Source organism: Argentina anserina, chromosome 4 (assembly GCF_933775445.1).
Source record: "Argentina anserina chromosome 4, drPotAnse1.1, whole genome shotgun sequence".
Taxonomy (NCBI): domain Eukaryota; kingdom Viridiplantae; phylum Streptophyta; class Magnoliopsida; order Rosales; family Rosaceae; genus Argentina; species Argentina anserina.
In genome coordinates this window covers 1,681,548-1,693,853 of record NC_065875.1, presented here as the reverse complement: position 1 = coordinate 1,693,853, position 12,306 = coordinate 1,681,548, and the positions used below count along the sequence as shown (strand labels likewise).

General features: G+C 34.1%; 2 protein-coding genes across 2 annotated transcripts; both read left to right on the top strand.

The window, feature by feature from the left end:
- Window positions 1-2,728: 2,728 nt before the first annotated feature.
- On the top strand, window positions 2,729-7,848 carry LOC126790486 (calmodulin calcium-dependent NAD kinase). The gene is made up of 8 exons (XM_050516731.1): window positions 2,729-2,851; window positions 2,953-3,153; window positions 3,277-3,500; window positions 3,688-3,749; window positions 4,706-4,927; window positions 6,198-6,327; window positions 6,800-7,285; window positions 7,426-7,848. Exons 1-8 carry the CDS (start codon window positions 2,827-2,829, stop codon window positions 7,684-7,686), a joined length of 1,611 nt encoding a protein of 536 aa, XP_050372688.1. The 5' UTR covers window positions 2,729-2,826; the 3' UTR covers window positions 7,687-7,848.
- A 1,881-nt stretch (window positions 7,849-9,729) lies between these two features.
- On the top strand, window positions 9,730-11,476 carry LOC126790485 (40S ribosomal protein S15-4). The gene is made up of 4 exons (XM_050516730.1): window positions 9,730-9,846; window positions 9,919-10,067; window positions 10,176-10,233; window positions 11,042-11,476. Exons 1-4 carry the CDS (start codon window positions 9,844-9,846, stop codon window positions 11,288-11,290), a joined length of 459 nt encoding a protein of 152 aa, XP_050372687.1. The 5' UTR covers window positions 9,730-9,843; the 3' UTR covers window positions 11,291-11,476.
- Window positions 11,477-12,306: the final 830 nt, after the last annotated feature.

Here is a 12,306-nt window from a genome sequence, read left to right as displayed (position 1 = left end):
GTTTTTGAAGGTGAGTCAGGCTATTGTAATCGAAAGAGTTTGTGCTTTGTGTCTCGCTCGTTTCAGCTTGTTTGTCTACCTCGGTTGATGTTGCTTAAAGTGGAATTCATTAACGAACTTGATCTTAATCATGTAAATAAGTATAACAAGCGTTTCTTTGTTAATGAATCTTGATAGGATTCTCCAAAAAATAAAATTCAACCCTCTTTTTAAGAACCTCCTAAAAGGCACCATCGAAACTTGGCGGTCAACCACCTACATTGTTAGCTAACTGAACTAAATAAAATAAAAAAGATAATACCCAATATTATTTGGTCTAGTGGCATAATTTTTTTTTGTAAGTGAGAACAGAAACAGACCCATGTTTAGGTCTCAAGGGTTTGGACCCTAGCATTCCTAATCAATCTGAATTTTCTCATTGGTAATAGTAATATATTTTTCTTTGGAAAAAATATTAATCTTCACATTTGTCTACAATTTGGTTGATGAACAATGATCACCCCGCCTTTCTTACGAACTTAATTAACTTCTATTAATTTTCTTAATCATTGCCCTTATTGGTAATATCATATTTGAAAATGGTTCTTTCCTTTCGTTATCATTTTTTTGTATTCTATTACTGTGGAATCTCTTTAAATTAATACCCGATTAATTAATAATTTTATTAAAATAATATTTTTATGGTCCCGACTCGGGGATAACATGTTAAATTAAGAATTTGCTAAATTTGTAAGATAATAGAAATTTGAGAATTCATATAGACTCCATCGAATATATAAATTAATAATGACATAATTTATATGATAAATTTTACATTTATGAGGATTTTATTGAATAATTTTGTTGATTTAATCATCATCAATAAAATAATATAATACATTGAATAACATAATATTTTAAATAAAATCAAACAATGTGGTGCATGAACGAAGTAACACTCTTTTTTTTTCTTCAATAAAGTAAAAGAAAATATTAATTATACCTTAATAAACTAATAAGTTATTAATTAATCGATAAATTAATATATTATTAATTTATTAATATATTAATATTTCGTTAAAATAATAAATTTTGTTAGTCTTAAGTGTATTAATTTATAGAGGTTTAATTTTTAGAGACTTTACTGTATGAGATAAATACTAGGGGTGGGCATAAAAAACGGAAATCCCGATCCCGTCCCGAAATTCATAGGGACGGGACGGGACGGAGGTCTAAAAACGTTCGTCCCGTCCCGTTTCATAATAGTGGGATGAGACGTGGGACGAATAATTTATATCCAGCTTCGTCCCGTCCCGTCCCACCTTTAATAAAAACTTAAAAATTATTATATATTTGTATTAAAATGAAACTAATTTATGTTCTTAATAACTCCAAAATTATTTCAACTCAAATAATAATGCTAAATTATAATATTTTGAACATAATATGCATTTTTTTTGTTAAAATTTCATTATTAAATATTACTTTGTTAATGAAAAAGTAAAAATATATGTTTTTATTTAACTTCATAGGAAGTTGGGATTTGTCCCGTCCCGTCCCGATCCCGTCCCGTCCCAACCGGGATTAATCCCGAGTGGGATGCATTCTTAAAAACCCTCGTCCCATCCCGATCCCGTCCCAATTCAAAAGAGTGGGACGGGACGTGGAATGAGCCCCGTCCCGTCCCGTGCCCACCCCTAATAAATACTAATCTCTTCAATTTACTTATGAATTTCATAATTGTACCAGATATGTTTGGACCCCCTATTGTAAAATTCTACTTTCCCCACTGGCTTTGACTCATGGCTGTTGTAAAATAAAAAAGATATTTCATTCGGGGGTTTGGGGACATATGAAGTTAAAACATATTTCTAATGAATTTCCATTATGATAAGTTTCATTCTAAATTAATAAACGTATGATTAGAAGAAACGACACGTAAAATCATGGCACCAAAACATAAGCGAGGAAAATCGGAACCGATTGTATCAAAGATCTAGATTACGAGCAAAGTAAGGGTCTCGTAAAGTATATTTAATCCTTTATGTTGTTTCTTTCTGTTTCTACCTCGATCTCCACATGGTTATTGACTTATTATTCTCTTTACCTAGCTACGATCTACTTTCAAAACTTTGGATGTCATTATCGATCTTATTGATTCCGACCAATCTTTATTCGTTACAACTCACTCGCCTTTCTCGTGGTCATGATATTTTTTTGGCATCGTGCACTTATATTCTAAACAAAGCCAAGTAGCCAACTAGTTCGATTTTTCTAACAGGCTTCCATCCATTACAAGCGATTACAAATCTACAACGATAGAGTTTCATAATTGAGAATTTGAAATCATAGATGAAGCAATTTAAAACAAGGAAATATAAAATACTAATGAAGCACGTTGAGAAACTCTATAACCCAATAGGCAATAGCTGTCATGAAATCAAACTAATCCTCAGCCAGCTCGTTCATCCTGAACAAACCATTGTTCAGAATTTTTATGTTCAAGTTGATACATTAACTATTTTACTTTACTACAAAATTATCGCTCTCTAATATGAGGGATATCGATGTACAACTAATTCAGAGCCGTTTGATTAATTTAGAGAATGGATTCGAATTTAAATTCCAGAGCGAGTGAAATTATTTGGTCATGGAACACGTACGTTCTTTCTTATCTACTCTCTATCTTCTTTTTTATTCGTTATAAAAGCCAATGGACCCGTCAAAGGGTGGATAATGGAGTCACCAACTGTTGTCTTATTCAATACATCTTCCTCTTTTTAAGTTGCAGCCTGAGCTGATAGAATCAACCAAAACTTGTTTCAGCTCTCAGTCTTCAATAACAAGATGCAGCAGCAGCCACACCACCATGGTAAGCCAAAGACTACTCACTCTCTCTCTCTCTCTCTCTCTCTCTCTCTCTCTCATGTGGAATCAAGTTCCGATGAAACTGAGTTGTGCTAATTTAATCAGATGGAGGGTACGAGAAAATCAAGTACATCACTCACCTGCTGGCCGCCTCGTTTGTTGGAGGTGCAGCTGCGGCGGTCACCACTTATCACAAGAGAAAGGAGGCAAAGACGGCCTTGATAGCTCCAAAGGAAATCTCTCCACGTCTCGACAGGACAGGCTCCGGCCGTGTAGGAGACATCGAGAGATTCTCCCACTATGTTGGTATGATATGAACAACTCTCCCGTTTGTATCATCAACAGTTGATAGTCGCTCACGTAGATAATTTATGCGATTGTTCATATCATTCTAAATCACATTTTGGAACTATATTTGGATCCATGCAGCTAGACAGCTAGGATTTTCAGATCCAAATGAGTGCCCCAAAATGTGCAAGTTAACATACGAGTACTTGCAAAACTCCAACGGATGTAAAGATAGCCTCTACCTATATTTCAACTCTGAAGAAAATGCAGAATCTGTCTACATCGAGTTTACAGAAGAACTGGATCGATGCATCCTTGGTTACTTTGCATTTCATTGGAGTCAAACTTCTCATATGATTAGCCAGGTAATTAACTATTTATTTCATAAATTCCAGTTTAATAAAAAATTACTAGTTTATCCACATAAGGCAACTGAAAATTATTAAACTAGAGTCTGAAGACAAAAGTAAGGTCAAGAAATTAAACTTACAGCTGGGTGGTAGACTATTAGGTTTGTTCTTATGTCATCTAACACTTGATTTACAATTGCAGGTTTTTGAGGTGGAATCCGAGAAGAAGACGAAGCTCAAAGACTACGTATTATCAGCTACCAGGTAACACAATCAGACCTGTAAATATTTCAGTAACTTGTGCAGTAATGAGATTGGTAATTTCTTTCTTTTTCTGGTCATATCATTCAGAATGAGATTGTACGTTACTTTTACTATTTACGTGCCAACAATACTATAAGTCTCAACTATTAATTGTCAAAAGAGTCGATATCTATAAAGAGAAATTATTATATGTATTTAGTACATAGTCTACGTGGCGCACCCATTTTAATGTTATTGATTATTTTTTATTGTGTTTGTTTCTGATTTGTTACTCATATCTCCACTACTATAACTAGAAATCATTATTTAGTGTCACCATGTGTCAATGTCACGTGGTTTTTTGAGTTCACAAAATAATTACTCATCGATGAAAGTGTTCCGCGCACGTTTTCCTTTTGTGTACTAATACATGATCGTTTTTCTTTTGTGTACTAATACATGATCGAGAACAACTAGCTCTTACATATGGCAGATATTTTTGGGGAATAGACCACAATAATAATGGCAGCCCTAAAAATTAGACAATTTTGTGTAGTCACTATTGGTGAGGATAGCGATAAAACAAAATTGAAAAGCTGCTTAGCATTTTAATACCATGAAACGCTGCTTAGTATTTTAACACCATGAAAAGCTGTTTGTTGCCAACATTCATAAACAAAATTGAAATGTTATTAACTTTTGAAATAAATCTCTGTTAAATTTTAACAAATCTTTTGCAACTTAAATTATAAGTTAATCATTTTTTACATTGAAAACTAGCCTGTGAATTATGGAACTTAAAAAAAATGTTATGAGTTGGTTTGTTAGTTTATTTATTATTATTATTGTTGTTATTATTTAGAATGTTAGTTGAGTTTTTTGGTTTGTAGTTGAGTTTACGTGGGGCATATTCTATGAGACAACTTACTACTTGCATATGAAACTCTGTGATTAAATTTTGGTTCTGGTATATGCAGGAAACAGAGATTTGAGAGGATAAGCAAGGACCTAAAAGTGACGAGGGTGTTCTCTACTTTGCTAGAGGAAATGAGAGTAATTGGCAACACATCAAAAGGAGAGTCAAAATGCACAGAAATAATGAAACCTATGGCACATAGTGAAAGAAGCCCTGTGCTTCTTCTTATGGGTGGTGGAATGGGAGCAGGCAAAAGCACCGTCCTCAAAGACATTCTCAAAGAGTACGTAATTTTACGGGATATTTCACTATACACTCAATTTTTAGAAGGTCTTTAAAAGAAACACAATTAGTTTTTTTCTTCATTATATACTGAATTATTGTCATTCTCTTAAATCTAAATCACAAAATGTCACTATTAAAAGCTAATTAGTCAATTAACAAATTATGCTCTCATTAACTACTGTAGTTATAGATTGTCATTGTCCCATAATAATTATAGTTTTTCTTTTACTAATCATAAATTTAGACTTAATGAAACATTCCTTAATTACATATCTAGATTTCATAAGCTTTTTAAATTTAGATCGATTCAATATCGAAATCACTTAATGGTGATACACACTTTCTATTTTTTTGAATAATTTAAACATTCTATTTCATAAGTTTATATTTCTAAAAAAAAACAATGTAACCTATGTTTGAGGTAGAGATATAAGTTTTTTTCCCTATTTAGTAGGTTATTTATTTATTTATTTTTAATTACAACCTGATGATTAGATATCTGTATGGATGTTTACATCTCTTCTATGAATTTTTAAATCAATCTGTTTGTTAGGTATCTATCATTCCAAATATCTCTTTTATAGGTTGAATTCAAAATTTATATTGATATGCATGTTTCTATCTATTAGGTATCCGTAGAGAGTGAACAAAATAAAAAGTTGAAACTTAGAAAAAAGGTTTATCATACAAAAATTCATGTACAATAATGTGAAAAGAAAATATTTGAAAAAACATATATACATACATATTACATGGATAACGACATACCTATCTAGCTTATTGGTAGCTTCAAAAATTGAAACGAACAAATGATACAAATATACAACAAGTTAACTTGAAATTATCTCATATGATCTACAAAAGTTGAACTAGTATTTGTATTATGAAAATTTGATATTAACTATATAAAAAAGTTTTTCTTAAAAAAAATTTTGAAATCAAATCTTTTAGCAATTTAATGTAATAAAAAATTAATTGAGTGTTTGAATTAGATATGTAAAATGAAAATTTATAAATAGATATTAAGATTAAGCAAACCAAAATGATCAAAAGGGCAAAATAGACTTGTATATAAAAAAAATTTGAGTATAGTTAGATTGAAAAAACATTTGGGTGTGAATTTAATTTCAAAGGGGGCTCCAATATTGGATATATCTCTAATTTTCTCAAATTTTATTGAGCACTAGTGATCATATATCATATACTGATAAATGTAGTTGATTATTCACGAGTGTCTAACTTGGTGGCAATGATGTGTATGGCTGCAGCGCATTCTGGGCAGGAGCCGAGAAGAATGCGGTGGTTGTAGAAGCAGACGCTTTCAAGGAGACTGATGTCCTTTACAGAGCTCTAAGCCTGAAAGGTCGTCACCATGACATGCTCCAATCTGCTGAATTGGTATACTCTCTCGCTCATTTTGTTCGATTTTCCATTATCGTTTGTGTACGTGAGTGGTAATTAATTACTCGATCTTCACCTAACGATTAGTCTGACATCCACTGCTAAGACACACATCAATCGTCGATCGAAAAGTAATCATTTACGCATGGTTGGTGTCGGGTTTTCTAGCATTTCCCATACAACATGAAAGTGATCGACAAAATGATTTGGGAGACACACTAACCATATAAGGCGACTAAACTATCAAATATCCATGTTGGTGGTGATCAATGGTAGACTCGATCATATAAGTCAACACTGATGATCATCCACACTCGATAGGGAAGCCTTAGTGGTATTTAAAAATAGATGAAGTGGCAAAGTTCTTGTCTGCTATTTCAGTACGTAGATGTATACTTTCGTAGTAGTCCATTAATTCTAAAAGCAATATAATTGCCTCAAATGAATGACCCTTTTTCGATCAATGTAGGTGCACCAATCATCTACCGATGCCGCATCCTCGCTCCTAGTGACTGCACTCAACGAAGGACGCGATGTGATCATGGATGGCACTCTATCATGGGCGCCCTTTGTCGAGCAGACGATAGCAATGGCCCGAAATGTTCACAACTGCCGTTACCGGATGGGAGTTGGATACAAGGTCGCTGATGATGGCACTATCACTGAAAATTATTGGGAACAAGTAAAGGAGGAAGAAGAAGATGAGCACCAAAAGTTAGAAAGAGCAGGAAAACCCCAGAGAAAACCTTACAGAATAGAGTTGGTTGGAGTGGTTTGTGATGCTTATTTAGCTGTAATTAGAGGAATCAGGAGAGCTATAATGATACGTAGGGCAGTGAGGGTGAATTCACAGATACAGTCCCACCAGAGATTTGCCAGTGCATTTACTGGATATTGCCAGCTCGTTGATAATGCCAGGCTCTATTGCACTAATGCTATGGCCGGCCCTCCCAAGGTAATTTTCAATTTCGACTCGACTTATCTAAACCAGTGATACAAATATAATACTGCCCTAGGGTTTCTAACACATTTCATCGAGCATCCTGTTTAGTGCGCATAGTATATTTTGACATGAATATTTATGGATAAATGCAGCTGATAGGATGGAAAGATGGAGTTCACAACCTTCTGGTAGATCAGGAAGAAATTCAATGCATGACGAACTTGAGAAATTTGAACTCTAAAGCCGATTCGATCTATGAGCTTTACACGCACAACCCGAGCGTTATACTGGAACCTGGTTCTGTTTGGAAAGAAGCTGTTTTGTCTCCAGCAAGGCCAGCCATTCAGCTCAAGCTAAAGGCTTGCATCCAAAGGATTGAAACTTCAAGTACTGCTGCCGACGAATTACGTTAACAATACTATTTATCAATTCATTTTGTCGATTTTTCTACCTTTGTGCTTTCATTTTTAGAGATATGTGCAAAGAGAAATTAATCATGCGTAGACATGGGGAATGGGGATGATTGCATGGTGAAACGTTTTGCAAATAATGAATAGAGAAAATGAATGAGACAACTTGTTGAGAGAGTGAATATTTTACTTAAGGGCTTCACTGATAAACCAACTCAGTTAGGGCTTCACAATTTATAGTTTAAATCTCAAAACTGTCAAAGTGGCTGTAATGCATTGCATATGTTTTTGTTTAAATTAAACCAACACTATGCTACAATGCATAGTAGTAACAATTCATATGCGTTGGCCAAGGAATCAGCTACTGCATCTAGAGCTTCTGCGGTATACCCTTACATGGCAGGAACAAAGAAAAAGTAATAAAAAAAGGTTAAATACTTGTGACACTCTATATTTTAGGTGTAAAAACAGTTTTGTCTTTCTACTTTCAAATTTAATCTGTATATCCTTTAACTCTTATTTTTAACAGTTTTGTCATTTCTGTTAGTTGACCGTTAAAAAATTCCGTTAAAATGTCTAGAATACCCCAAATTCAAATCATATTTTTTTTCTTTTTTTCTTATGCCTTTTTTATTTTCTCTTTTGGTCTTTCTTTTTGTTTTTCTTGTTTTTAAATTTCATTCATCATATGTGCTATCAAATATATATAATTGTAATCAACACAAATTATCAAATTAATTATAAATATCTTATAATCAATTGGATAATGCCTAAAATGACATGTGAGTGCCAGTACTCAAATTCAGTTATAAACTTCATTTATATTATGATGCTCTACAAACATATTTTGATTAATTTCTATAATGCTAAGACAAAAAAGACTTCTACTATCATATCCATACTTTGATGCAAAAATAGTTTCAGATTATTTATTTCCAACTTGATGTTAAACAATTGTCATTAATTCTCCTCTTGTTTACAATTAATTTGATAATTTGTGTTGATTACAATTATATATATTGGATAGCACATATGATGAATTAAATTTAAAACCAAGAAAAACCAAAAGAGAAAATAAAAAAAGCATGAGAAAAGAAAGAAAAAAAATTATATTTGAATTGGGGGTATTCTAGGCATTTTAACGTCTTAACGGAATTTTTGACGGTCAACTAACGGAATTGACTAAACTGTTAAAAAAAGGACAAAACTGTTAAAAAATAAGAGTTAAAGGATATACAAGTTTAATTTAAAAGTAAAAGGACAAAACTGGTAAAAATAAGAGTTAAAAGATATACCGATTAAATTTGAAAGTAGAAGGACAAAATTGCTTTTACACCTAAAATATAAGGTGTAACAAGTATTTAATCCTAAAAAAAATAGTTTACAGGGATTTTAACTTGAGTCGTTAATCCTTTAATCTAAGGTCACATCAATCTTCAAGCTCTTAAACATCGATGCAAAATCCAAATTCCCACAAACTGTTCTCCTGAACTAACACTAATTAAGAAATTTGACACAATCAGAGGTGGCTTAATTAGGCAATAAAACATAGCTCTAAGGATGAAAGGCCGCCCAGATCAAAGAGCTGGCTCAGAATTCACTAACTGTCTACACTTATATATGCAAAGAGGGATTTTGAAGTCGGTACGGCCGCTGACAATCTTGTAAATTATAGAGCGACGATCGTTGATAGATTCAGTTTGGCTGGGTTAAATCCCACCGTTTCTTTATGGTGGTTTTCATAAAAAAAAATTCATCTCAGCTTGACTATCAATAGCTCATTCGAGTTGTTATATATGCTTCATTTGTTTAATTAGTGTATAGACAAATTTGTTGCTAGTTTTTTTTTTTCGTTAACTTCATTGTATTTCCTAGAGCAAGGTTTTAACTTCGTCCTCCCCTTTGCCTCGTACATCTATTTTTCTTGAACGTTTTCTTCTTCCATAATTGTAAGTAAAAACTAATAATGAAAACAATGCTTTATCAAGAGCCCAGGACAATTTCAGTAATAATCGGCCCAAACTACTCTAGGGTACAATCACCCCCACCACCCAAAATCGTCGTATAAATTCTGCTCAGAACTCTGATAACCCTAGCGACCCTAATCCTCAAAAGCTCTCACCTTTCTCTCCTGCTCTGCGCCTCCCAACTCTCCCAATCATGGTCAGCCTCCCATTGCATCTGTCACTCTCTCTCTCTCTCTCTCTGACCTCTCTGTGTATCTGTGTGTTTCAGGCGGACGTTGAGACCGATGTGGCGGCGGCCGGAGTCCCGAAGAAGAGAACGTTCAAGAAGTTCAGCTTCCGAGGCGTCGATCTCGACGCTCTGCTCGACATGTCCACTGACGAGCTCGTCAAGCTCTTCCCTGCTCGCGCCCGCAGAAGGTAGTGCTCTGTAATTACTGGGCTTCTATAAAGATTTGATTTTTCGATGTGTTTTTGTGGCTTTGTGAATTGGGTTTGAGTTTGTTTGGTTTGGTTTGGTTTTGATAGGTTCCAGAGGGGTCTGAAGCGCAAGCCCATGGCTTTGATCAAGAAGCTTCGCAAAGCTGTGAGTTTTACTGAAACTATTTTAGTGTTGTTATTGGGTTTGATTAGTTATGCTGATTGAAATGTGTTTAGATTGGTCAGAATTGGAGTGCAATCTGATTAAGTTACGGCGATCATGGTAATTAGAAATGTTAAGTTTGATGGTGTCGAGTGCTTGTGATATGTAATCTGTTAGTGGAAATATGGTATTGCTGGATTACTAAGAGGTCGGTTTGTTTCACTTTATGGGATACGAAATGAAACCTTGTTCTGAAAGTAGTTGAAGATTAGTTTTCATTTGCACGTTATACTCGTCTTTGTAATTGGGATTTTGTACACTGTTAGTGTGTTTGTTCTCTGTCTTCCTCAGTTTAGTCTCTTTCTTTGGTCTCACATGTCTTATAATTTCAAGGATGTTTAGACGTGAAAACTGGACGTCAGAAATTAAATGGTCCACTAGCAAGATCAAAACCCTGAAATTAGTTATTTTTGAGATTGGTTACATCTTCAATTATCCAACTGTTCTTTATTTAGATTGGATAATTATGCTCTTGAAGGTTAGTTGAATGAAAGTTCTCTGTGATTTACTAATGAAATGGACTATTAATGCAGAATAATTTGTATGTGTCTAGGTGCGTGGTAACAGTATATGATTTTCCAATTTATTATGTGAACAACCAGTAACTAATTGTTCTGAACTCCGCACTTCAGTTTGGCAATGTTACAATTATCTATACTTTCCTTATATGATTAAGAATGATGTTCATGAATAATATTTTCAAGCTTCAATTGTTTGTGTTCAAACCTTGACTGGTATTTATTTGAAACAGAAAAGGGAGGCGCCACCTGGTGAAAAGCCAGAGCCAGTACGTACCCATCTGCGTAACATGATCATAGTACCAGAGATGATAGGAAGCATTATTGGTGTTTACAACGGAAAGACTTTCAATCAGGTTGAAATCAAGCCTGAGATGATTAGTCACTACCTTGCTGAGTTCTCAATTTCGTACAAACCCGTCAAGCACGGGAGACCTGGTATTGGTGCCACCCACTCTTCAAGGTTCATTCCTCTGAAGTGAGATGTGTGCCAGCAGCAGCAGTCTAGATATCTGGTTTGTATTATTGCCTTATTTTCACAAGACTGGATGGTGATGCAATTTTGTCCTTTTCTAAATTTTATTCCCGTTCTGTGATTTTTGACGCTGGTCATAGCAAACGTTATTATGTATTGGTAGTTTTGAATCGAAGCAAAGATACTTGCTAGATTTTAATGTCTTTTGAATGATTTCACTTAAACATCGGTGATGTTAACTAATGGTACTTGCACTACAAGTCTGACAATTAAATGATTGTTGAATTTTCATCCCAATTCTTGCAATTGAAGACCAGAAATTGTTTCATTAATTTCTATACATTTTTCATATGGTTGTTACTCGTCAAGCGAATTTTCATCCCAACTCTTGCACTACATGGCTGACATGTGGTTTACCGAATGGGCCAACGGTTTAATAGATCTTGGCCTTTCATTTTGAATTAGAAATTTCGATCTAACGGTTAGAATTAATAGGCAACGGTTACTGTTTGATCAGAACAGATATAAACTTAAATAGTAAAAAAATCCCAAAATTTTTAAAACTCTTCCAAAAATTTGTCTATAAATACTACTTCAATATTTGATCTACTCACAGCAATTTATGCACAACAAATTTCACATCTTCCTCCATCTCCTCTCTTATTTCGTTTAACATTTTTTTTCCTACATAACGGGCACCCATTGGCTTCTTTTCGAAGATTTACAAATGTGCATTTCTTTTCCGTTATAACATTGATGAATATGACGGTAACAAACAAAAGAATGACAAATTGTAGGAGACAATTCATGCCGATTATATGCAAAATTGGGTGCTAGCACCGGGTGAGAAACCTCCGAAGGAGCCGAGGACTCGAATCGTGCTCGATTCTCACTACAACAAGTTCAAGCTACTCTTGCAAAAATGGGGCGAATGTTTGGCAGCGTCACGACAACGTATAACTAGCGGCACTTGGCTAATAGACGAGTAAGTACATTGTTTTATCATATATTATAATTTTTATT

Coding starts and splice junctions, on each gene's coding strand:
- LOC126790486 (XM_050516731.1), top strand. CDS start 2,827: ATGCAGCAGCAGCCACACCACCATG. Junction 3,501..3,687: donor CTTCTCATATGATTAGCCAG/GTAATTAACTAT, acceptor TTACAATTGCAG/GTTTTTGAGGTGGAATCCGA. Junction 6,328..6,799: donor TGCTCCAATCTGCTGAATTG/GTATACTCTCTC, acceptor CGATCAATGTAG/GTGCACCAATCATCTACCGA.
- LOC126790485 (XM_050516730.1), top strand. Junction 10,068..10,175: donor CCTGCTCGCGCCCGCAGAAG/GTAGTGCTCTGT, acceptor TGGTTTTGATAG/GTTCCAGAGGGGTCTGAAGC. Junction 10,234..11,041: donor TCAAGAAGCTTCGCAAAGCT/GTGAGTTTTACT, acceptor TATTTGAAACAG/AAAAGGGAGGCGCCACCTGG.